Consider the following 27328-nt stretch of genomic DNA (forward strand, 5'->3'; position numbering starts at 1 on the left):
AAAACTAAAAGTGATTCATGTTCAAGTTGAAAACTGAACAGTAAATTCATTTTTCAAAATGTTATCTGTACTAACCTTTTATCAAGACTCTCATTAGTTAATCATAATTCAGGTTTCTTTTTCTTTTTAAGTGCTTGTTCGCTCCTCTCATAGGTACTTCCATGATTTCAATGCAGTGTATCTTACTTTAGGTTTTGTATACCATTTTTTAACATACATTTTCACATTTGATCTGCTTATTCGTTAATTTTGTACTCATGTTAACCTATGGCAAGCTTTTGTACTTCAAGGTATGGAGATTCGTTTCAATTAGTGCCAGAAATGATTTTTCATACATCCTCTTTTCCACATACGTGGTGACGCAACAGAACGTGCATATTGCATCATTTTTGCGGGGTAGAAAGCTTTGCGCACGATCACTTTACGATAAATATAGTTCTTACATAGTTTACAAATATTATGAATCTGGGCTTCAGCGAATTAGTGCTAATTTAATTAAAATATGGGTAAAGCCTTTTCAAGATATTGGTTCAACGTTCATTCCACAAGAAAAAGGTCGTACTAGGACTGATGACAATGTTGAGAGTATTATGCAGTCTGTACGAGTAGATCAAAGATTGTCTACTCACAATAGATCATTTGTCTTACAGTTATCGTGATTAAGTTCGCAAAAACTTTCAAACTGATTTCATACAATTCACACAAGGATGGAAAAAATGTGATTTCAGAGAGTGTCTAGAATTTTTTAATAAAATACTTAATCGATTTCCCAATTTTGACTATATTCTTTTCTCTAATGAGACCAATTTCCATATCAGTGGTTTTAGAAACAAATTAAATCCAAACTTAAGTACCAGAAACCACTGCTTAGTCCTAAAGTGACATTATGGGCAGCAATCTTGAGTAAAGGAATAACGAACGCTACTTTGCGATGTTCCTAGGTAGAATCATTTCGAAAAGTGGTGATATTTTATGGCCCTCTTGACGTTTATGTGGGGATACCTCAAACATAAAGTCTACAGTAATAATACGAGAAATATCGACCAGCTCAAGAATATCAGTGGTGATTTGGCTACAATTACGTCTGCATTACTGAAGAAAGTTTTCAATAATTTCCGTTCGCGGTTAGAAGAGTGCCGTCGTAGAGAGGGTCATAATTTAGATGGTGTTAATTCAAAAAAATAAACAGTACTTCGAAATGGCCTTAAATGTTACGGCGTAAGAGTTTTTGGGAGATACATGAAACAAAAACAATAACACTTAAAAAATTTGTTTTATTTTTGTTACACCTTGGAAATTTTACAATTTAATCAACTATTTTCCTAATAACTTGTTATTATTATTACATATATTAGAAATAACTTATAAATTAGTGAATACAGTCGTTGTTAATAATTAATTCAATTATTAGGAAAAAAGTTTATTTTAATGCTGGCCTATTACAGCCATTTTTTACGGACCATTCAAACACATATTTAAATTAGTCTCTATTTAACTTATACATTTTGTATGTTCTCTTAAATTATTTATAAATATGTATTAGATACGTTATTTATTTACATACCTAGTAGTAAAAATCAATTGTTTATTATGATGTGCGTGCCTTTTAACGTAAGTTTATTAATAATAATTAATCCTAAAAATGGCTTAATTTCAATTTATTATACATGAATATTTCATATTCATTAATTCATTTTGAAAATGTGATTAGTGAAATGTGCACTACTATATTGGCAACATTTCTATTAAAAATAAGCCATTTTCTGCGACTAAAAATACAATATGAAGAGCGGTGTCTTTAAAACATCAACAATAACAGCAACAACATTTCAGCAACAACAATGTAAATCATGTGAAAGTTACTCAGACACATATTTTATATGATTATGTTTTAAACATTATCTTAGTTTATGATTACCGTTTTTTGACAATTAGATTTTATTTTATTTTTAACATATAATATTATATACAAGTGACGGTCTGTTTAACTTTCGAGCTTTACGTATATAATTTTTTCACTTATCTACATTTGATTCAAGTTGGACTAAATCGAAATAAAATAGTCCATTTCCAGTCGAATAACATTTTGATTAAACGAATAATGCCATTACAAGTACAAATGGGAGGAAAAAGAAAACAACTTATCTGTTCAATCAATGTAACAGTGATTATAGTCAACCATTTTGGAATGCATCGATCGGCTAAAGATTTAGAACTTTTAATGAAAAGTATTATGATTCACATAGAATTCTTTGTGTGGTGCATTACCCTAAACGTTCACAGCTTCTGAAATACTTTTGGGCATGGTACATGGTATTACCGATCATTGTGGTCGAGGTAAGAACGTCACTAATGACCTCAAGACTAATGCTCACGACGACCCATGTCAAGAAATGGGTCGAAGTGAGCTTGAAAACAATTTTCAAATCCCATGCGACAAAAATGGCAACCATGAGAATCTCATTATTCACTGCGGTAAGGGATATTGTTAGGTAGTACTTTGTTGTGACGTACCACACCACCAAATATCTTACTATCTCCGCAGAAGCCAGATGAAACTATAATGTAAATTAGTTAAATCCTCCACTAAAAATTTCGATGACAAGAAACCCCTTAAAGCTTTTGCTTTATTTTTTTGTTTTGCTTTTGTTATTATGTACCTTGACGATCTAAACGCTTCATAATCTGTTCACCTTAAGTTTACGACTATAACGCTATGGACTAAACGAAAAAGGAAAGACCGTGGTCGTGAACGTGAATATTTTGAGTGCTTAGTGAAATTCACCCATGGAAGAATCCTTGACGATTCACCAGCTGATAGTTTTGTCCGTTACAAGTTTAAGGGTCGATCGTTTGTGCACTTACAAAATTATCGTAGTTAGCTCAGTTCTGAATTTTTAGTAACAATTCTTTGTTTATGGGTCACATCATCCATTATAATTGATGAATCAGTTATAACGGTTCCAAAGTTTTTGCTGGGGAGCTAAAGGTTCGATGGCGCATCTTTCAGGGTAAATCGACGTACTGAATAGGTTCGTAATCAAGGACACGCATTACAGCGATCCTGATATGGTCACCAACTGATGCGGAATCGATTTTGAATTAGATCCATGAATAAAGCTGATGTATTACACATTACACCGAGGGTATATTACACCTGTTTATCGTGAGCATCATCATCACTTTTCGCGATCGCCTCGATGAAACTTCGACCTTATAATATTACCTAATGGTATTAAAAATACTTTTATCGAAACATGGTAGCTGTACAACGATGCAGACGTATCATATCATTTTTACAATACCGAAACCAGCGTTGTAGCAGCTAGATTTGTCAAAAACGTAGCTTGAAATTCATGGAAATTAATTATGTTGGATTGAGGCTAATTTATTTATTCTCAATTGTACGTTTTCATTAAAATGCCGTATTGTTTAGGTAAAATATTTGAAGTTATGTATTTGAAATACATATAACTACGTTCACTGACAATTTTGGAAATTGATAGGAAATTGATTCTACAGGATAATATGAATTTAATCAACATCAAACAATCGATTGACACCCATTGCTTAATATATCGCCACAAATATTCTTCTTATATGATAATAAAAATAGTTTATTGCTTTTCGGCTGGAAAATATACAGGGATGATCAACAATTTAACAACAGAATCAAAATCATACAAATAATATTTATTTTTGGCAGTTTTAGTGTTGTCAAATTTGATACACCATTTTTCCAGTAAATATTTATTACAAGATAGAATAAAGTATTCGTTGTTATTATAAATTAAAATTAACATAATCATCAACTGTAAAATCTAAATAGTTTCTTCCTATTTTCAAAATGACTGTTAATAATAAAGGTCAAGTTCATTGATCTACAACAGCTGTTTTTATTGAGTTTTACATGGAGCAAGACAATGTAAAAGACAATGCAGGTGGCAAAAAAATGGAGCTTTGCTGATTGATTTTGGCAAGATCTTGCACTTGCATCTTTATTGATTTCATGTCATTTTTATTGCATAAAAGTTAGAATTCTATGAAGAAATAGGATTAACAACCAAACAAATATTAGTCAGATCAGCTGATCCATTGAATACATTTGGCGTAAATTTTTCTTATTGTTTAGGAGGATTTTGGTTAGTGGCAGCTGTAAGGCAATGGAAAGAGCCTTGTATAACAACGAGTAATATTTCAATCTTGTCTCATGTAAAGTGGCCTTAGGTCCATATAGGATCCACCAAATCAACCCTTTCCACATTTAACGTTAATTGTAATTAGTGTGGTATCAGTTTTATCGCATCTGTATCGACTATTTGCAGCGTACGATTTCAGCAGAGTCATAAAAACTTCTCGAATTTGTTTTTAAAGAAACACAAGAGAACTGGATGTAAAAATCCTATTCAACTCTTTTCAAAATAGAATTAAAATCTTTTTTGAGCTATAAGAAAAATAATAATATAATTTATTGTAGTTTTATTTTCAAATTCAACAACTTTGAAATAGAAAGTTAGTAAATTTAAACAAGGGCCATCTCTGGAATCCTATATGGCTGAAAAATTGTGAATTGTGAATTAATTTCAAAGACATTTACTTAAGACAAATGTCTGTTTGACCCTGTAAAAGACAATATTCAAAAACAACTATCGGTTTGTTTTTGAAAGAAACAGTTTCTGTTGACAAATGATGATTTGTTTTTGAAAGATGAAGTTTTTAAAGATAAATGTCGGTTTGTTTTTGAGAAAAAGAGTTCCTAAAGAGCAGTTTTTTTGAATAAAACAGTTTCTTAAGACAAAACGGTTTGATTGTATGAAAGATTTATTAAAACATATAATAGTTTGTCTTTAGGTCAAACTTATTATCTTTAACACATAGACTTTGAAATAGTTTATCATGAGGGTGATAATATTGCTGTTGATCTACCCTGTATAGAAGTTTAAAAACATATAATTGAGAGACACAAAAATTTATCAGTAATCACTGTAAACTAATTAACAATGCACCGTAATCATAAGAGTTTATTTTATCCTCAGGCAATAAAAAATACACCTTATTAGTTCTCATTCTTTTTATTTAAAATTATTTCCTGAAAATCTATTGTCCCCACTTTTTTTTCGAGAAGAATCTCTGTCAATATAAGTGTATTGCTTTATTCTGTATCAGATTTCGTCTTAATTCATGGAATGTTAAAAAATATTACTTTACAACACATCAAAAGACACTTCCTTTTCACAAAGACTACTATTATAATCTAAGCTTTGAGCTGTGACATAATCTTGTTGAAAATGGAAGTGCCTCACATTACATCCTTTATATAAATATATTTCTTTAATTGACATGGACCAATGGAAATATATTTTACAAAGATGTGCAGGGATTTTTGGCACTCTTGTAGTTGCCTTTTGTTGCAGTAGCTCTGTACAAAGTTTCAAAAGAGTTAAACAGTCCAGAAAATTTAGGAAACGGACTGAAAATTTCATTCAAAAATCCTCATATAACAAGGTGTTTTTGATTTTAAGCTCAACACAAATCCCTGGATAAACTACTAAAATTGAGAGGACGTTAGTTCATAAATTCTCAAGATTTTGAATACTTTATAGAAACACCTTTTCGGATAATTTTGATATATTTGTTTATTTGACAGGACAGGAATGAATTGCACTGTAACTGTAAGTAAATTATCTCTATCCATTTGAGATTGAAGTATAGCTGCTTAAAAAAAATAAATCTTGCTTAAAGTGTAATCAGTTTGCAGTCCAATAGCAATATTTTGTAACTATAATTTCAAAACACCTCGAATATTCCAAGTATTCCCAAAGGTAGAAAATCAAGAGCAATTTTAGTTTGATTGGGTTGCATATAAGGATATGTTTAAATGGTAAACATCTACTAAATTTATCTCAACATTAGATTTTCAGTGAAATGAGCAATATCGATTGGACATTAAGTAATAATGTCTTTCATGAGCATAATTTTCTTTATTTTCTTATATCGAAGGAAAAACGGTTCTCAACCAATTCGCTGATTCTTGGTGTTGGTAATTCTTGTAAAGATTCTTTCGATCACAGCACAGTTTCCATTTCAGCTATTTCCGTTCTTGGGCTGAAATAAGGATGTTAAAGAAGTTATTAGAAATAATGTATAAGTCAGGATAAGAAACAATCATATGAATGGGAAGTCCATAATTTGTCCTACCTTACATTTTTAGACACCAAATTGTTCTTTTTTCCGCCCGCAATTGGACCGTGAACAAAGCTATTATCTCATACATATTTATTTAAACGATTTAATTGGGAGAGTACGGCAACGTCAAGTTATTTAAAAATAGGTCTTATAGATGAATTTTTACACACAAAAATAATTTGTTCTTACCCAAATAAGTCTGTATCACTGCCTCGAGCCATTGGATTTATATTTCTCAATCTAGCCCTTGCTTGTTCACCGGAAACAATGACACTGAAAAATTGATTATGTTAAAATATTCCATCACATTTAAAATACTAAGAATATATCTTCTACTTGTTGAGTTTGGAGAATTATTCTGAAACTATATTAAGAGCTTTTTCAGAATCTACACACAATAATTGAATGTCAAAATTCAGTAAGGACTTATGAGGTTGGAACAAACAGATAGAAAGCACAGACACATATTTTTGATAATTTAGTATAATATTTTCGCGCTAAAATTTTTTTATCTTTGTTCATTTATCTGTAATACAATGGTCACATCGATATAACACAAATTTTCTATGAAACAACATAAATAACTAATGCTTTGAGTAGACGTCTATTGAAACATGCTGGTTCACTCTGCTTGCTCAAGCAATAAACGTAAAAAGCTTTCACTATTATTTTTTTAACCGTGTCTCACTTCAAAACCTTCCTCACGTGGACCTGAACTACTTTTGCCCGCAGGATTTTTATAATGGAATTTCCAAGTAAGCACTTGGATTATCTCATTGTGAAATCTTTACCAATGATTGAATTGTGTTCATAGCAGATTATACCGTATATGCTATAAAAACATGATTTTATTGGATTTCTAAATACCTCAAATTAATTATTATGTAATCAATTTTTGTATTTGATTATATTTCATATATTACACATATTCCGTGTTAATGGAGGATGAAAGTTTATGAATGAATTAGTAACTCTGTTCTGGAGTACTAAGTTTGACTCAATCACAATAGAACCGACATTGACTGTTTAGGTTAAATTAATAATAAATCACATGTATTTAGAGTCGTCTCTGAAATTTAAATATCAATATTAATCGTGATCGTTTTATTAGACGCATAGAAAAGATTATTACCAACTCGTCGCAAAGAGAAGTCGATTCGAACGAAAAATCTTGCTGTGTGGCTGGTGGAATTATGAAGGTTTAGGGTACTCCGAAATTATTCTAGAATCTAGATGGTCGAGCTATCAATGCCGAGGTATATAGTGGACAACTGAATATATATAGTTAACCAAAAGCGAGTTCTCTTACAACAAGACAATGCTAAACCACATACTGCGAAACTTATACGAAATAAGAACTTGATGGTATTGAATTCCTATCATATCTAGCATTTAGTCCGGACCTTGCACACAGATTACTATTCATTCAGATCCATGCATCTAAGCCCAAAAAATGGTTTCACCATGGTCTCAAAGAGCTTGCTGAACGTTGATTTAAAACAATAAAATACGATGGGCTTTACTTAAATATTAAGGCTACTTTTTGATTTAAGTTATACCATCAGTAAAGAATGGATTTTAAGGACTTATAAATTTTGACAAAATTCGATTTCGACTAGTGATTAGGTAAAAAGGTAGAAATAAAACAATAGATTTGAGATTGTATACAAAAATGGTTGATTTTAATATTAAAAGTCTCAATTCAGTCTATATCCAGCAGCTATTTTAAAAAAATCTTCATAGGGATATGATAAATATATAACATTAAGAAACTCTTATAGTAAAATGTGAATAGTTTTTGTAATACTACCCAAATTATCACTATAATCGGTTATCGGTAAGATTATCGAAAATACACAAATATAGCACAATGCATAATTAACGTTTATATGCCTGAAATAACAATTAGAACTGACATAATCATTGCATTTTTTCCCACTCAATATCTGTTCATCATAGAGTTGATATTAGAGATAGAGATAGTGAGTTGTGGACGTTTGTTGTTTGGGCTCAAACTGCTGATAGAGAGAGAAAGAATATTGGTATATTACTCTCTATCTCTTTTTAGCAGTGACGAGTAGTGGGAAAAGCAAAGTTTTGCTTTTAGTAGAGGGAAATAGAGAGTGGTAAGTCAATGTTCTTTGTCTCTCCTAAAATAGTACAATACCTATACTATGCCATTCTATCTATCTTTAGTAATAATTCTATGCTATGCTAACCCAAAATACAAAAGTAATTTGGCATAATTGTCTCATCTGCGTAAATCGCCGAGAAAATAGATGGCTTGTGATCTAAACTCATAATAGGGTTGATTACTGTTTTTTGTAGCAAATTAAGAACAACACTCGTTTCAAAGTTCAGTGCTTTATCGACAGAGCTATCCCCCCATTTTTATTGTCGAAACAAAGTAGAAACTTTTCAATAGTATATTTTTAAGTTTCTCACTTTTCTACTATGACTACAAATAAATCATTAGTTGAAAAGCTTTTGCTAATTTCTAAAAAAGCGCACACAAGAAAAAAATCATAAAAGGCTTTCGGTCAATAACAACACGTAAGTCTGTGACTTACTCGAGTGACTCGGAAGATTCCAGACAGGATGTGAAACAGTTGCAGGTGCTAGGACGTTGACGGCTACCATTACAAAATCACAGATATATATATATATATATAGAATAAAAAAAGTGAGGTATACTTTACTCAACGGATTAATAATAAATACTCAATGTACACGTTTGAAATAATTGTATAAAATAAGAGGTTATATGCCAATAATATATTTGCCTCATTTAAATTAAAAAAAGTGTAATAGTATGCCCTGAATATTGTAATAAACAATCTAATATTTGTAAAAAATAATTACTAAGATAACTTGTCAAGTTATACTGTTTTATAATAAATTATTCTGCAGATAACCTCAAAAACATGCTAAGCTTGATAGTGTGATAAGAAACTAAAATCAAATACCACTACAGTCTCTTTATTTATTTATTAACGGTAGTTTGACATACTTTAGGAAAGTAACATTGTGATTACATTTAGTAGACCAGTTCAGTAACCAAAAAAAAACTTATGATAACCACTCTCTTAACAGGAAACTTTGGCAAAGAATGAGTCGCTGACAGGAACCAGAGACTCGATATCTTACAAATTAATTTCATTAATTAAGTTTGCTTTTCAACAAAAAACTGCTTTCTAGGACATAAACGTTATCCTCGTATAAATACAATTATGTTCGATATATAATGGGTAGTTTTTCCCATCAACCTATAAATTGGATGAAACATTTGACTGAAGTTTTAACTGGTGAATTCAAGCAAGATAGATAGCGGTCAGCAGAAGCGTAGGTGTATTGGTCTTGTATCATTTCTCGCTATTTGCCACATACTACAGATAAACAGAAATAAATCTTAAATTGATGATTGTTGTCTTAACAAACTTGGATAGAATATATTCTCAATTTACGTACTTAATAGAGTTGTTTGTTGTTTATTACATTGATGTAACGTTCGTAGAAAAAAGTCTGTTTTCTATTTATGATTCTTGCAACCAAAAAACAAATCAGCAATCTAATCATTACCAATTTCATAAATATAAAAAAATGTAAAAAGTATGCGGAGAGCGCTTAATCATAAAATTAGTTATTTGTTTGTACCAATCTATCGGTCACGGTCTTGAAGATAGTTACAACGGCATCACAATAGCACTCGAGGGTCTGTATATAAACATCCTTTCAAATTTGTAACGTTATTTTTAGAAAGTAAAAGTGATTAAATCCTGCGAGTTTCTCGTTTAAAGAGGACTCGCGGGGCTCATTTGATTACAAGGTCCACTTTGTCCATCCTTATCTACGCCACTGGCAGTCATTAAAGAAATTTATGTTAGTTCCTAGGCACCAGCTATACCACTTCGCCCACATTTGAGTTAGAATTTCGTTTGTAGCTATGTTAAACTACTTCTCCAACTTTTTAGAAATTTACGCGAGTAATCACATGCTATAGACTATCATAAAATAGGGTGGTGAATAAGTTTGAAATATTATATTTCAAATTGACATATTTGTCCTTATAAAATCCAGAAAGTAAATAATAGTTACCTACGATGAAAGAGTGACTTTCCAAAGTTGATATATTTTCTTTACGGTGAACCGCAATGTTTCTAATATCATCTGTTAAAATTTCGCAAGAATCTGTCAGATATACCTACTAGGGAAAAAATTACTAGCCTTAATTAAACAATTTTTAGGTAGGAAAACAAAGAAACCAAGGAAAAGTTTCATAAACATTGTTATTAAAATTCTCCGCTTTTGAAAGTGGTCATTGAATAATGAAAATGGTGAACCGTTGTTTACTGTAGATCCAGAGATGATTAATACAGAGTTATAATTTCACTGTCGTTTTCTTATAAAAATACTAAAAATAGCAAATGACCCATGCTGATCAACAGCTTGCTCGTCTTGAAAATTCAATATCCTAGAAAAATGTTATCTTTGGATGTAGTAGCCCTTTCTCAGTCCTCCTCTTCGGAATAGAACCATTAGCGGTTGCAGCCACAGTGGGCGCAAAACCTACCATGGACATCTGGCAACACAGATATTTGGAAGATGGTTTGTTAATACGTCGATCGTCCTCTACAATCATTCAAATAGATGTTTATCTCGGTGTTTTTTATTGGCTTGCGCTTGAGACAGACCTATTACTACTGACAGAACCATTTATGACTTTTTAAAAAAATTTCAACTATCATTCATCCTTTTCATAAAATTTCACTATCAATATCAATAGTTCAGGGTTAATATACACAGAATTGAATAGATTTGTGAAGGAATCACAATTTTTTTCACGATTCAGACTACAGTAGTAATTATTAACAAAGAGTATTTCAGTAATCTCTTATATTTGACATCTTTTGATTTTAATATTTTAATTATACTAAAATATGTGATTCTTGATATAACCCGCCAAGTAAGATTCGTTTTATACAAGCAAAAGGGAGTAGTACGTGGGTAATTTGTTGACTATTGAACAAAATGTATGGAGAAAGCTACATAAGTGATGGTGTTGGGCGTTAATGGTGTCGAAATTTTATAGAAACCGAAATAATTTACATGATTAAGGAGACCGAGGTAGCAAAGATCTTGTTCTAGGAGTTGAATGATAGTTAGAGAAATTCGAGGGTTAATTATAACTGCCTCTTCTGTAGAATTTCCAGATGTTTTGTAGTTTATTAGATTTATAAAGCTACAAAAAACTCACTGCGTCTCACTGCGTCTCACAAGTTTTGATATACATTAACAAAATTCATCGAATGATGTAAGCTTTGACATTCCTTATCGTTATCGCTATCGTTATCACGCTGTAGTAGAGAACTGTTCGAAGTTAATTTTTGTATGACATGTGGATTCAATATGATACGTCGAAAACAAAATATCAATCACAACAATGGATTCATATTCACAAACCAAACTAATCATGAGCAACAAAAAAATAATTGGCTACCGTCTTTTCGGATCAAATAAGTACTTTGTTAGTAGAGTTTATGAAACATAAAACTATTAATCATGCAACTGTTTATTGTGAAACTTTACGACATTTGCGGGTAGCCATTCAAAAGATATGAAGAGGAATTATGATTTCTGGAATAGTGCTATTCCATAATAACGTTTATCCATACTTTGTTGATGCAACCAAACGGCCGGCCCTTTAAATAATCTCAATAAGATACTTTCCTGACTTGGAACACAACGTTCATTTTTGGAAAAATGAGAAATAACGTATTTATGAAATTTTAGTTCTTTATTAAGTTAACGCTATTAATCGGTTGAAAGGCGTATTTAATATAGTCATAAATGCACGGTTTATCCTCGTCCTAGTTGAAGCGTGCTATAAATTGATCAGACGTCATTTATCAAATGAATACAAATCTTAAAAAGCAGATTTTTGATTTTTGTACCCCAAAAATAGAATAATTCAAGTTATAACAAAAAGGCTAGCGAATTGATAATTTTATAACTAAATTTGTTTAGTTATAAAATTAATTCCGCTTTCACTTTTAATTGCAACGATGATTAGGTGAATCATTAAAAATTTATATTTGATATTAACTGAAATTCTCTTTGTATATTTGAATGGAGTATTCATGCTGCATGCTTAAGAAGTAATTAACATTGTCGGCAAAATAAAAAAAGATGTTGGTAATATACAAAAAGATAATCGCTCACCGCCTACAAGGTGGAGGAGGCTTGATACCATGTGTTTCCATTTCTTTTTCCAATTGCTTAATTCTTAATTGAGCCACATCTAGCTCTCTTTTAACCTTCCATAAGTGCGTATCACATATCGGATCTTTACATCTAAAAGTAATCGTAAATAACATACAAAAATAAGTACAGGAAATCAATTTATCGATGGAATAATATATATTGGAATTTTATAGTTTTTATATAATAATCTACATAGTATACTGACTTATGATTCCTGAGAATATCTTGAGCTTCATAAACGGCACCTCTAAACGTAAGGCTTTTTCCCATTGAAAGACTAATTAACGCGCAGCATCCCCCACGATCAGTTTTCGCCAAGTGTTTCCTTACGTATTTGAAATAAAGATGCTCCAATAGAAGTAATAAGGCTGCTAATAATATTCCAGCCATCAATAATAGAAAAGCTGATAAAAACTGTTCCATAGCTAAGGGATCGGAACTTTTATGTTCTTGTTTTCCAGGTTTACACGCTCCAGTCATCCAATAACGACGTAAGCGTTCCAAATCGCCGTTTTCCCGAAAGTCCAGTAATCTGAAAAAGATTCGGATTCTGAAATGTGTAAGAGATATAAATGCGTGGGGTGAAATTAAATTTTCGGAATGTTTCGTGTTCATCTGCTTTATTCCTCATTCATAAACTTTTTCCATTATTCTAGCATTAGCAAAAAAATTGTTTAATAACTGATTTACCGCACATTATCTGAAGAAAATCGTTTACCATGTTTTTTTAATTGTCGAAATCTTAGAGAATGCTCAACTAATTCGAGGCCTGCTCGAGTTGTTATGGCTTTTGGCATGACTTTCGCTATTGAAGGTTGTCTATTTAATTTTGTCGGCCGCTATAAACCTCTATATTTTTACTATATTTTATCGGTTGCCACAAACATTGTTAAAAAAATCATTATCTTTTCTAAACTGCGTCAAAAGCCAACCGCAAACGTCTTTTCGATTTTGCTTGATCTGTTAACATTCGTAAGACCACTGGTACAAATTTTTTCATGTATGGTCGGCAATAACTTCAAAAAGGAATTGAATTGAAATGAGTTTGTTTTACAATAATGTAATCATTTTCGTTAACAATACATCTAGAGCGCAATTTTTCAATGCCGGGCCGATAAAAACGACTTTTAGTATCTCAGGATATCATTTTGAACATCTTGCAAATTTTTTACTAACAACAAAATGTTGTGGCGATCGAAATAAATGATTGTGAGCAAGGCACTACTTTCCACCTGAATTCATAATGTTTTGCAAGGTGTATCCTGCGCCGTGAGGTCTTGTTCAGTTCTGTTGCAAAATAACACCTTTTCTCTGGACAATCGCTGGATTTTTTTGTTCAAAGATTGGTTCACTTAATCCAATTGATCACAATACGATCCAATTATTTGCAATAAAGATCTGTATGAATACTTCACCAAATACAATGAAGCGTCCTCTTGAGATTTGAATCCGATTTTACAGTACAGATTCATTTTGCAGTTTCTTTTTGAAGGAGTTAGTACCTTTACTATTTTGGATTATCATTTTTTTCTTATAACCCGATGTATTATACAATCTGTCCTTGTGAAGGTCTATAAGTATTTGGTATGTTAAAAGAAATATAAAACTTATTGTTCCAATCAACATACCCTTATATAATTTGAATTTTTTGGTTAGTTAAGACTGAAACTAATTGTTCACCCCATTTTAATAACTGTTTATAACTAGTATTTGAACCTGTTTCGCAGGTCCGTTTGCCTACAGCGCTTCAATATTCTTGTCTCAGGGGTATCTTCCATTAGTTGTTTGGCGAGCACATTAAGATGCACTTTGACACGTTCACTACATTTTCACTACACTTCTGAATCTTCTTCTGGCGAAATACTTAGATCATTCGCAAATATGTCATTTGGAACATACCACTGGGCGTTCATAATCATTCGAAGCATTTCGTTTCAAAATGTCTATATTTGAGTTCCTTGTATTATTCCATGACTGGATACTGTATGTCCAAAAGGGCTTAAGCATTACTTTGTTTAAAAACACTTTGTTTGATATAGATAACTGGGATCTTCTGCCAATTGTAGGCCGTAAAAGATTTCTGTTCTGTGAAGGTTACAAGAACTGATTTACTCTCATTTGTTTTCATTTTCCATATTTTTTGCCAATTTTGCATTCTGTCCGGTGCAGTCTCTAAGTTGTGATATGCTCTTGTTGGATCTACGTGTGATGATAATATGGTGGTATCATCGGCACACGTTGCTAAGCGTGGTTAAACGTATATTAGGCGTATCAGCTGTATATAACAAATAAAGGATAGGTACTAACACACTTCTTTGAGGGACGCCTGCTTGAATTGGTTGTATTTCTGTGCATCTTGGTGTCCAATTTAAAAGTGTTCTTCAAGGCTTAGTACCTCAAACAAGTCATATGGACGATTTTTAATTAATTGAACTATAAAAAAACGTTGAAGCAATATGTTGTAAGTGATGGATCAGTTGGTTTTGTTTTCTTCGGTCAGATTATGGGAGAACCAAACACCCGCTATACCTATTTTTTCAATGCGCTGAAAATGTTCTTGGATGGCTGGCCAAGGTGTTTTTCTAAACAGCGACCAACGATTAATACAAAGTTTTCTACAAAAACTTTCTTTTAACATCTTAATAGTATTTTTTGTACAACCAAGCTTTCAACTGAAAAATATGAGGGAAATTCTGAATATATTTACTTATCATACTTATCATGTCACAACCAGAATAATAAGTAAAAAATTTTCAGAGCAAATTTAGTATTTCCTAAAATCGATTCATTATATGTAACGAGAGAAATTCTTACCTTTTGTTGAACATTTTCAAATATTTAGAATTCCTAGGAAAGGCTAATCCATAACCAGTCATAGCGTACCACGATCCAACAGTTAACAATCTACAGTCTTCGTCTTGCGCCGCCAAATAATCCAGAACAGTGCCGTCATATATAAAAGCATCTACTTCGCTAGTAAGTACATCGGCAACTCCCTGAATAACATTCGATCTCTGATAAGGCTGGATGTATGCATGCATTTCTTTGAAGTATTTTGATATGGTAGAATCCGAATGTGACCAGGGAATGGTACCAAACTTTATCATTGGTTTGTGAGAGGTAGGTCTCTTCAAGCGGTTGTCGTCGATACCTGATATTACAGATATTACAGTATGAATAGACTTCAATTTATGATTACATATTTTAAATGACCAACAATTGAAACAAGACTTTTTCTGAGTAAACATTAAAACAAATTCCTCATTACGTTTTATTTTATGATCTTGTTAATGTCTTCTGTACGAAACATTGAAAATAATGAACAAACCACTTTATAGTCAACTGTTGAAAGGATTAATTTAAGCAAAAAATTAATCAATTGTTATTTTTTTCCCTATTTTTTTCTCCTAATTGTCATATGTTTAAGTGATTTGTTGATATTGAAATTTAGATTACAAACTACAATGTTTATTCATTCATTATATGCCGTATATATGAAAGATTGACGAAAGAAATGCATCATTCATCGATGAGAATGATTTATGGTGCATTTGCTTGGAGTCGAGTTAATAGGTGATTCACTATGCGGCCGTAATTTGACACCTAATGACTTCTTATGCTTAGTAATAAGTTTCAACACTGATAGAAGCTGTTTTCACGTTCAAAACGACTACTCGGAGTGGATAAAGTGCTTGAAAAACTGATTCAAATGCATCGAAAAGTGTAATTCATATTTTGAAAATACAAAAATAAATATAATATCCCCTATTTCATTGAAAAAATGAGTCAAATGCTTCGATGAGCTACAAGGGGACCAAGAAAAACTTAAAGAACCTGAACAAATAAATAACAAATGTGTTTCAGTCTTACACATTAGAATATCGGTGGAGGAATTGAAGCACTCAAGTAATAGTTTATTGCAGGGGTTCCTAAACTGAAGATAACAGAACACCAACCAAATATCTTTGGTTTTGTGGAATTCTATATCAAATATGTGGCGTGGAAAGATTTCACGAGATTTACCAAATATTCAGTGATAATGATTTTAATTTGATTTGGGGATTTGGTAATTTCAACGAGTTTTTTGTAGAAAGCTTTACACAAATAAAAAACATCCATTGTTGTCTTTTCCCACAAAGGCAATCCAGAAATTCAAATTCCTTCAAAAGTTTTCAATTTATCTTTAGTCACAAATATACTTGATAAATTTTTCTGTAAAAATAAAGTTGTGTTTAGAAGAGTAGTATAACAGCCGCCGGACAAAAATGTTTCATTTTCCGCACTCTTTTTCTAATACACAAATAAAACTCAAAGGAATTCACTGAAATACGCTCAATCAATTTTGTGTACTATAGAGTCTCCAGATTTCCGCTCCAAATGATAGAGAAGATAGGATAATAAAATCTCATAGCTTAACTTTTGTTTCCAAATCATTAATTTCAGTATCATAAAGGATCTTTATTACAGGCCGTGATATACAGATTGAGCTACTTCTATACACCCAAATCAATAACAAATATAGGAATTAGGAGCTAAATTATTTATTATAAAATGTTAGATGACAACATGATCTTTTCCTAAGTAATTCCCTTCCGCATTAGTACACCGACAGTTATTTCTAGGTGTAACAATTCTGGAAGTCTTTGGCTGGAGCCTCTGGAAACACCACAGTCTCAGTTGCTTGAATGTCCTTAGTATATTTGAAATGTGCTCCTTCTGCTAAGATTTTGGGGATGAGAAAGAAGTTGTGAGGCAATAGATCTGGTGAATAGAGCGGCTGTGGTAGTACTAGAATCTTTCTGGAGAACTGTGACGTAGCTGGAATAAATATAGTTGGATAGAGCAAGGTTACCACATTATGCGGCAGAAGTTTCTGGGCTCCAGAGTTTACAGAAGAGCTGCATAAAAATTAGTTTCATCACTTGATTGTTAGACTTGTTCCAATTTTAAGAGAGCTTTCGTGATCATACCATTTTTCTAGATATTTCAACAACTGTTATTCATTATTTAAGCGACTGATTAAATAATTCTTATCATTTTTCTAAACTAAAATATTCAGTTTTGGCAATTCTAATGGAGTCAATCGAATTCGGGAATGTCAACTGGATTATTAGTGAAATATTGAACTTCACATGCCGATAATTGTATGAAGCGTATTAAGGAAGCAGAGAAGAATTAACAAAGAAACTAGCTATTAAGAGAGGTAAAAGAGTTATTGCATGCTAAAGACAGATGCATTTTTTGAATGTCTTAAAATAAACCTACCTTTGAATAATCAAGTGGATCACAATGGAGAATATTGACCAAGCTCATTTCAAACATACCTTCAATTTGGATGTTAGTTATAAACAACCATAAGTAAATGAAGCTTTCATGGGTTTCTTTTGAAAGATTTGAAGTTTTATAGGTCAAACTTGAAAACACAAGATTTGAAGAACATGACATTTTACTTTTTGCCCCTGTACTTAATACCATATTTTATTTGAATTTTTGTTTGCTCACCTGTGAAATCATAATATTCCTCTCTGGTTATCATGAAGGCGGCAAGATTGGCAGTGTATATTGCGAGGAATACAACGGCGAACATCGCCCAAACATTAGTCATAAATCTGGCGGTGAATCCCCGAGGCGAGTCGACATGCACGGCAGCTTGAAACAAAACGGCCCAAACTAACCAGTAAGTTCTGAAGAGAGAGAAGCGATGTGACGCGGAGGGACTCTGCAACAGGTATATATTTGAAATGATGGAAAATAGTTGATCTATAAGTAAATACAAACAGCTTCAGAAATATTTTTATTTGGTTCACAATTCAAAGCTCTGTCCTTAGAGACAAAGTCATACATACGTAAAAAAATAGTAATTCTACTGTGTATATATATATTTCTTCATACTATTTTCACTATTTTATTTCTATTCGAATGAAACGGAAATTGTGAAACGTTTAAGCCCAAGATTAAATTATACTTACCAATATAACAATTCACATTTTCAAATTTAAAGAATAATCAATGGAATACCATCAACTAACGACTCTCCGAGTCTTTTATTAATTTTATAATAAGTTACAACTACTATAATTTTGATCTTAAAAATTTATTATGATACCTCTGCACAAATGAGCTTTTATATTTTCGATCATCAAAATAATCTGTTTACCTAGTATTTACCTTTGATTCATGCTGTAATGTTGTGTCATCTCTATTTTATTATAACAATAGTATTGCTATTATTACCAATTTCGACATCCTGACTGACATACATTAGTAATTAATTCGATTGAGAGACTTAAATCACGACTTGTTTGTTTGCCTCAACTACAATAATCATAAGACAATCCTGCAATTAATTAATGGGATATGATTTCTTAGAAATAATGTCAACATGGACTATATATGTATGGCTTTGGGGTCTCATATATACTGCGACCCAAAGGATCTGATAGGTCCCCCTTTGCTGCTGCGATACTGGAGTGGCCTGTGTTTATAGCTAATCCATCCATCAAACTTCTTTTAAAAAGAATGTGGGATGGCTTTAATTGCCTTCGTATTCTATTTCATACAGTTCCAGGTGTAGTGATCTGGAGTTCCTAAGTGTTTCATACTACATACAGAGGTTTCGTCCTCTGTGCAACAAAATCTGCATGCCGCATTTTCTGCTAGTTCTAGTGTCTTCAGTTGTTTGTTGAGGCGACAGTGCCCCGATAGAGCCAAATAACGGGAAAACTTTGCATTAATCGAGGAAAATTCATAGAAGTATATAATTACAGCTTTAAAATAAAAAAAGTCTGTAGCATGAGAATTGAGCGATTTTTTTGCAACTTCCTTTTTTTCACTCTTTACTTCTAGAATTTTCGGATGTTTGTTGAAAAGACAGTGCTCCGATAGAGCTCCTGTAAAAATTCCTAGATTGTTCTTACCTAGGTTGATACATTCAGCGGATCTAATCTGGTTATAGTTTCCCAGAAGAGTCTTTGCCTATCTCAGCCTTTGTAGGTTGTCCCAATAATTGGTTTTGCTTCTATCTACCTTATTTTATAGTTGCTTTTTCCATTGTTCTGAAGCTAATACCACAGAAGGGTTCGGATCATTCTTTGATGATTCCGTCTCGCAACATTCTCGTGTTGTTTTCTCTGTCACGTTTTCCAGAACTATGTGGAAAGGTGGATCACTTTTAGAGCAGCTGTTGGACAAGATTTTATGACCCCAGTTGCACATAAGCAAGCCAGTCTTTGTACCGTTGAGAAATTGTCCTCGTGGTATTCAGACTAGTTCTAGTACCCCAAACCACTGCCCCATATATGATGATTGGTCTCACAATTACCATGTACAACCACCGTAAATTTGATTTCTAAAATTCATTATCATGAGTCGACATGATATCATCGGGAATGTCATGTTAACTATGATTAATAATACATAATTAGATATATTGCTAGAGAGCATGTTGGCAGCCAGTTCAGATTGTTATGAGAATAAATCAACTTGCTCTTTTACTTGAAAATGAGCAAAGCATCTAATATGAATCCATATTCCCATTATCAAAGTGTGAGACGAATGGATGTACGTAGTGCGGTCTATAGCCTAACATAGAAAGGAAAGATATAAATAAAGAAGGTGATTATTTTTCAATATATTTTCTCTTTATTTTCATACATTTTTCAGAGGGTCTGACTTAAGTTTCTATGTCACTATAAATAGGATGCATCTTTACAGTCAAAATGTTATTCAGATATATTCAGATCAAGATCAGTGTTATATGGTGGGTGTTCAATATCTGTGAAGTCACAATCGTTGTCTTGGCATGAAGCAAGCGCTTACCTCGGTTGACTTTGCCACACCTTTTTCCGATAATTTTTTGATGCAATTGTCATAGTAAGTTATAGGAATATGCCGCATTAACTCTTGTATTTTATTTTTTAGTCAATCTAAAGGATACCGTCGCAGTTCTAAAACATTGAAGCCCTCACTTTTCTGGTAATTCTCGTGCACGGGCTCTCCTCTCCGATACTACTCCTTGAAATATCTTTTGGATGTCGGATCATAATAAGAAAATCATAGTTTCATCATCCGTTACAATTGATATGATTACCCTTTCTTTACCCTCATATGAGAACTATAACAGGATTCGCAAGGAGACGCATAGACTCGTCAGAATGATTAAAAATAACCACTGGAAACGCTTCTCAAAAGACCTAGATCATGACTTCTACGGATTGCAAAAGGAAATGTGGAGATTTATAAGAGGACAGAGGCAAGAAATGAAAGAAATAGTAGAAGTAAAACATATAGGAATAAAAACCTGGATAGACTACCTAAAAATATGTACCTCTGAGGAAGCTCAGAGAAAACTAAAAAACCGAACGGCTACAGGCAGTGATGGAATAGCAAATGAACTTTTAAAAAATTTTGGGAAAGCAATGACTGTGCAGTTGGCACTGTTCATTAACAGAATATTAAAACAAAAAAAAGTACCTGAAGAATGGAAACAAGTATACTAATTCCACTGTTTAAAAAAGGTGATAGAAAAGAACCGGAAAACCATAGAGGTATCAATCTTCTAAACACTACTTTAAAAATGACAACCAAAATTTTAATCCAACTAATAAATCAGAGAATATCTTTTGAGGACGAACAACAAGATTTTAGTAGTGGAGATCATGTACAGACGCAGTATTTGTAACTAGACAAATCACAAAGCTCGACCGGCGTTCATTTGCTTAATTGACTTGACAAAAGCCTTTGACAGAGTTAGATTAAAAGACGTGGTTCACCTTTTATACAAGAGATAAATACCGTTAGACATCATCAAAACAATCGAAGACATATATAAGGACAACAAAATACAGGCTAGAATAGACCCACAACAGAAGAAATAAACATAAGCACGGGTATAAGACAGGGAGATTCCTTAAGTTCCCTACTTTTTAATCTCATAATGGATGAAATAATAGAGGCAGTGAGAAAGAGGAAAGGTTATAAGATGGGAAATAGAGAAATAAAAATTCTCTGCTATGCAAATGATGCTATCTTTATAGCAGAAAGTGAAGACGACCTACAAAGATTGGTCCACAAGTTTAACAAAGTAGCAAAGAATCTAAACATGGTAATTTCATCCCAAATAACAAAAACACTGTTCATTAGCAAAGCACCGATTAGATGTAAGATAGAAATTGACGGTACCAGCAATGAACAGATTATGGAAACAAACTACTTAGGCATCACACTATCAAGCTATGGAGACGTAGAATCAGAAGTAAATGAATAAATACAGAAAGCCATTAGAGCAGCAGGATGCCTCAATAATACAATATGGAGAAACAAACATATTCGAACGGAAACTAAGACTAGAATCTACAAAGTTGTTATAAGACCAATAATGAAATACACAGCAGAAACGCAACAGGACACGTCCAAAAGTCACAGAATGCTGGAAACAGCTGATATGAGAATACTGAGGAGAATTACGGGGAACCAATATGTAACGTGGAGAAGATTAACGAGTGGTTATTGAATAGAAAATAGAATGGAACAACCATATAAGTAGAATGACAGATGATAGGGTATTAAGATCGCAAGAGACAAATCGCCAGCCGGAAAAGTGACGATCGACCCCGGAAAAGATGGAGCGATAATATAACTTAAAAGCTCAACAAAAGAAATAAACAGGCAGAATTGCCTAAAGAAAAGATAGAAGAAGAAGAACATTCTAGTCGCGTCTGCTTCTGCTGCGAATTCAAGGCACCCACCTCGCACTAATTCTTGTCATATTTAAATGCTCATATAGAATTTCCAGAACACTTGTTTTGGAAATGCCGGTCTGTGTTGCAATTTCTTTTGTTTTTAGACGCCGATCACTTTATTGACACGTGGGTCATCTTTGACTGATTCTCGTCCCAAACGTAAAAACTTGGATCAATTTTAATTTGGCGATAAAGCTGTAAATAACCTCCATTCTATTTAAAACGACTGAGTAGTCGTTCGAGGTCTACTTCAATAAAATGGATGAAAGCAGCAAGTTGAAACTTTTTGTAAAGCTTGTTGAGACTTGTCGCTAATGAAGATTTCGGGCATTCAATTTTGCTCCATCGAAAACCGGTATTTCATATGATTTTACTATTTTTACCACCGTCGAAACCGAAGCTTGCCTTGACCTTTTGGTGTCAGCGTCTAAGACTAAGATAAATGCTGCACCTCAATTTATATTTTTGCCTTGTTTTTCACTGTGCCCTGCGTAATACCAACTGATTATACAACTGTTGAATACATTATGCACTATTTTACGACTGCGATCATTACAAATCATACAAAGTGTTTAAAAAAAACGTGATCCCGTCTCTAGCATAAATAGAAAACTGAAAAATATTTGGGGTTTGCTCAGTAAAAAATTTGTGTACCGCCATCCGTATTTAAGATAAAGGGCGTTGAAGACTCTCATAGGGGGCGCTAGTTACATGGTTCGTACCAAGTAGTATTGAACTTTTTCAATAAAAGATTTATTATGCAAAATTTCAAGTGAACTCAAACAACATTTAATTTTACACCAAAAAGGTACTCTTGATAAAATGCGATACTGTGTACTGTTTTTGGAATAGAATTTTTTTAGCAATCACTTATTCGACATATTAGAAAGTGTAACGCAGAACGAGGGGAGATCTCTATTTTTTATGCACGATTGAGTTCCACGGCACTTTGATAGAAGGTGTCGTAATGGGTTGAGTTACTATTTTCCTAATCGATGGATGGTAGAGGTGTAGAAGCTCCGATGGTCTTCTCGGTCATGCGATTTTAATCCCTTGGATTACACAGTTTGGTCGTATTTTAAAACAAACTTTATGCTACAGAGGTAAATTCATCTCAAGAATTCAATGTCACTTTAATGATCTTATAGCTGACTACCAACCGTTTAGAAGATTAATGGATTCTTCAGAGAGAACAGACTTATGTATTCGTGAAAACGTAGGAAATTTTGAACACCTACTCTAATTGAATTCTATTTTATGTTATTATTCTTTTTTCAAATTTTCATAGTGTGATTTTTTGTTTAATTAATACATTTATCATTACTTCATATCAGCTTCGGTTATTACTTACTAATATAAAATATATAAAAATATTCCGAAAGAGGTACACAGCATCGATGAAGAAGAAGAAAAACTAACATCGTTATTTTAAATATTAAAAGAACTTTGTATACAGTTATTATTGATATTCTTTTATTGTAAAATTGTCTGGATTACTTATAGAAATTTCCCAACTTCAAATTAAGCATTCTACATACGCAAAGGAATATTTTCCAGAATATATGGACTGGAAATGGTGTTATTCCGATTAGGAAATATTAGTTATACTTGAATCAGAAATTAATCAGCATGATTCAATTCACAACACGTTAGATAATCGATCTCGTGGTTGAATTGAATTACTTGGATGAAATGATTGATTTGTAATTTATATACGGGCACGTTCAAATGGCATTCATATTTCATTTGGGTGAATTAATTATTATTAAAATCATTTATTTTGTACCATGTTCAACAGTCAATAATGGATATATATATAATGAATCCCTATTTTCCTTGGTCACACCACCACGCGAGAACGGCTGGACCGATTTCACTATTTTTTTGTTGTTGTGTTGGTTATTGTCAGGAGAAGGTTCTTATGAAAGAATTTAAAAAATGGGGCGGAAAATTAGAAAATTTGAGAATGCTTTTTTAATAATACTAACTTCTAGTCTAACCTTAGCGATTTGAACAATATTAAAAATTTTTATTGTAACATTATGACGTTTGACATAGAAGTAACAGAATGCGTGCTGCAAATATTATAACAATACTCGGGATATACTCGAGATATACTCGGTTACAAAGAAGAATAGAATAGTTTTCTTTAATTTACAGTTCAATTTTCGTTTTTGAAAATGCCAGCAATTAGACGTACAAACTTAAGTCGCAGAACTCGCAATGCTGCGAGTCAAAACAAGTCAAAGTGTCGAGCACCGCGAAGCGCGGAATGAAATCGAACGGAAACGATGGAATCGAAATCAACAACACAGAAATCAATCAATCAATCAATCAATTATAACGTAGAAATGGATTGTATTGAGAGAGCGGTCAAAAGTCAAATTGACGCCGTTGGTACCGCCACGAAAACCATTAAATTCATTATTTTCCGGATATGGGTCAGATTCCAAACGTTTTTGACTCATATTCAGCAATACAATAATTGTTTTCAACTAACATCATTTGGTGTAACAAAAGTTATTCAAGAAAATTTTATGCCATTATTCACGACCGCTTTGGACCGCATGCCGTCTTATAATCACAAAATTGTCATCAAAGCTGATAAGACGCCAGCAGGAGAACACGCGAGACGTTTTAATGCGCCAACAATTGACGAAGACGCTATTGTCGTCGAGGGTGAAATGAAAACCGAGATATTGTTTTACATCGGCGTAGCAATCAACTGCAGCGTGTGTCCTAAACACATTGCTACAATATCCTATCTTATTTTGGCAAGGTGAAGATGGATATTATTTTTAATTGAAGATAATAAATCCAGTTACAGGTACCGAAACTAACAAAAAAGTTAGTTCAGTGAATTACTATTGACACAGACTGATGGTTAGCGAAAATGAGGACAGTCAAATGTCGGCGTCTCTTGCCGACATTGAAACTGACCGATTCGGACCGAACAAAATTTTTGTTTAATGTGGTTTTTTTGGAATAACTCTTAAACTACTTTACTGATCGATTCCTAGACCAACTCGAATTCAATATTCATCGTTAAGATAGGACAACGTCTGTCGGGTCAGCTAGTCGTTCATAAAAGTAACCTTAAATACTTAAATAAATTTTATTTATTTTCAAATAAATATATTGAACAGACACTTCATTTACTATAATGTAGTGATAAAAATTCTACTTTAGAAGCTAGAACAAAAAAATGTGATCGTATTTCTCTTAAGGTTATACAGGGTATTCCGAAACTTGATACAAAAAATTAGAAAGTGAGTAGATAACTTGAAAATAATAATGTGATATAAAAAATTTCTCATACGATCCCTCGTTTCTGAGTTAAATGCCTTCAAAGTTGCGAAATCAGAACTTATATTTCAATATATGTTCTAAATTATACATTCGAGCATTATGAATGTACTATAGTGTGTTTGACGGAATAAATAATTCTACACTACTATCTGGACGCCAGGGGCGGCTAATGCCCATTGGTTAACAATCCGTAACTTTTACAGGGACAATCTGTACAATCTAAAGATGGCGAAAATGTATTTTTCAATGGATTTTTCAACGGAAAGGCACTGTTTACTTAACTCGATAAAATTTATGGTTTAGGAGATATATAGATTTTTAGATTGTTATAAACGCCAAGTAAACCAAGGAAAGAGACATTCTGAAGAAAATTATCATACATTCTAATTATTCTTTGGAAATACTTACATGAGGTTGATAATACATTCGTAAATGATGAAGAAAATCATATAAAAAATAACATTTTTCCAAATGGGTGGATTGGTAGAGGAGGTCCATTTGCATAGCCATCCCGTTCCCCTGGAGTGAATACAATGGATTCATTTTTTTGGGATATCTTGAAAGTCAGTATGATCGATAGAATGAACTTCCATTGCGACGCTATAAGTCAGAATCTTGGAATGCTCTTCCAAGTTCAAAGAAATATCCTCCGTTGTCTCCGGAAGTATGTAGAAGTGCAAGATGCCTACTTCGAACAATTATTATATTTTTTTTTGTATTTATTTGATTAGGTTGAAGTTGTAGGTTAACCAACGAAATCTTACTATATTCCAATTTTTTCCTTATGGATATATAAGTAACACAATGTACGACAATTCGACAATTTATGATAATTTTTTTCGGAATGACACTTTATGGCGAACGGTTTCCAGTTCTATATTTTTCGCTAAAATGTTCCAATCTCTTTGAAAATTCTGTACACCCGTTATATTTGTAATATATGTAATATTTTTATACAAATGAAAAGAAACAATTCTGAATTCAGCTTGCTTATCACAAATCCAGAAATTAAAATAAAAATATTTCCAAAAAGTGGTCCTCAAATGAAACATGAATTTTTTCTCTAATTATATCAAATAGCGAAGAATAATTTTGAATAGATCGATTTTAGTAAAGAGAGATGATTCGGCAATATCCTTAACTTTAAATAAGTGTACATACTCGTATGGTAACAATAGTTTTTGAAAATACAAATTATTTTTGTTATATGTTCAAGTCAGTCGTATTAAGTCCCACGAACTTTATGAATACTAACAAATTACCTGGTTAAAGGAAATTTTCATGTTGAAACCGCTTGGCGACAACCACTCAAAGAGAAATATTGTAAACGTCGCTGCTTGTATGGCAACGATTCCAACCAACATCCAGGACGCTGTGTCAAACGGCTCCAGGAATGCCGTGGGCGAAATAATTCCAGTACGTTTAGCGACGATGATTGCAATGCCGGTTTCCATAAAGGGAACGCTAAAATCCACCTATGAAATACCACAATATACATATGGTGAATATAAAAATATTGTCATTGAATTTTATTAAATATTTTCAATTGTCACAGAATTATTATCTTGTATAAAAGTTGAAACATGTCGTATTATCTTTTTGCTGAACGTAATTTAGTATTTTATGAACGGATACAAACCATTTATTAGTTTATTTGCATATTGTCTACAAAGAAAATAAAAATTCAATCACCAATATATTGCAAAGCTATGTATTGAGCTGCATTGATTATCGACGAGTTAATTTTATTCAATGAAGTAACGTGTCATATACGAAATTTTGTTATCAGAAGCAAGATTTTGAATCGGTGAGGTATCTCATCTCAAACATCG

The 27328-nt window shown here is 32.6% G+C and overlaps 1 protein-coding gene across 4 annotated transcripts in view; it reads right to left on the reverse strand.

The window, feature by feature from the left end:
- Window positions 1–1066: 1066 nt before the first annotated feature.
- Window positions 1067–27328, reverse strand: part of LOC130899455 (glutamate receptor ionotropic, NMDA 2B) — a 216533-nt gene continuing 190271 nt past the window's right edge. For 3 of the 4 annotated variants that reach the window (XM_057809403.1, XM_057809402.1, XM_057809406.1), the window contains 8 exons: window positions 26759–26971; window positions 17950–18166; window positions 15262–15598; window positions 12653–12979; window positions 12406–12537; window positions 8757–8819; window positions 6376–6459; window positions 1067–6105 (listed from right to left, as the gene is read on the reverse strand). In XM_057809403.1, the coding sequence (XP_057665386.1) occupies window positions 6066–6105; window positions 6376–6459; window positions 8757–8819; window positions 12406–12537; window positions 12653–12979; window positions 15262–15598; window positions 17950–18166; window positions 26759–26971 (1413 nt within the window). In that variant the 3' untranslated portion in view covers window positions 1067–6065. The remainder of the gene's footprint in view (window positions 6106–6375; window positions 6460–8756; window positions 8820–12405; window positions 12538–12652; window positions 12980–15261; window positions 15599–17949; window positions 18167–26758; window positions 26972–27328) is intronic. The other variant, XM_057809405.1, reaches the window with a different exon arrangement.

The sequence above is a fragment of the Diorhabda carinulata genome, chromosome 11 (genome assembly GCF_026250575.1).
Source record: "Diorhabda carinulata isolate Delta chromosome 11, icDioCari1.1, whole genome shotgun sequence".
Taxonomy (NCBI): domain Eukaryota; kingdom Metazoa; phylum Arthropoda; class Insecta; order Coleoptera; family Chrysomelidae; genus Diorhabda; species Diorhabda carinulata.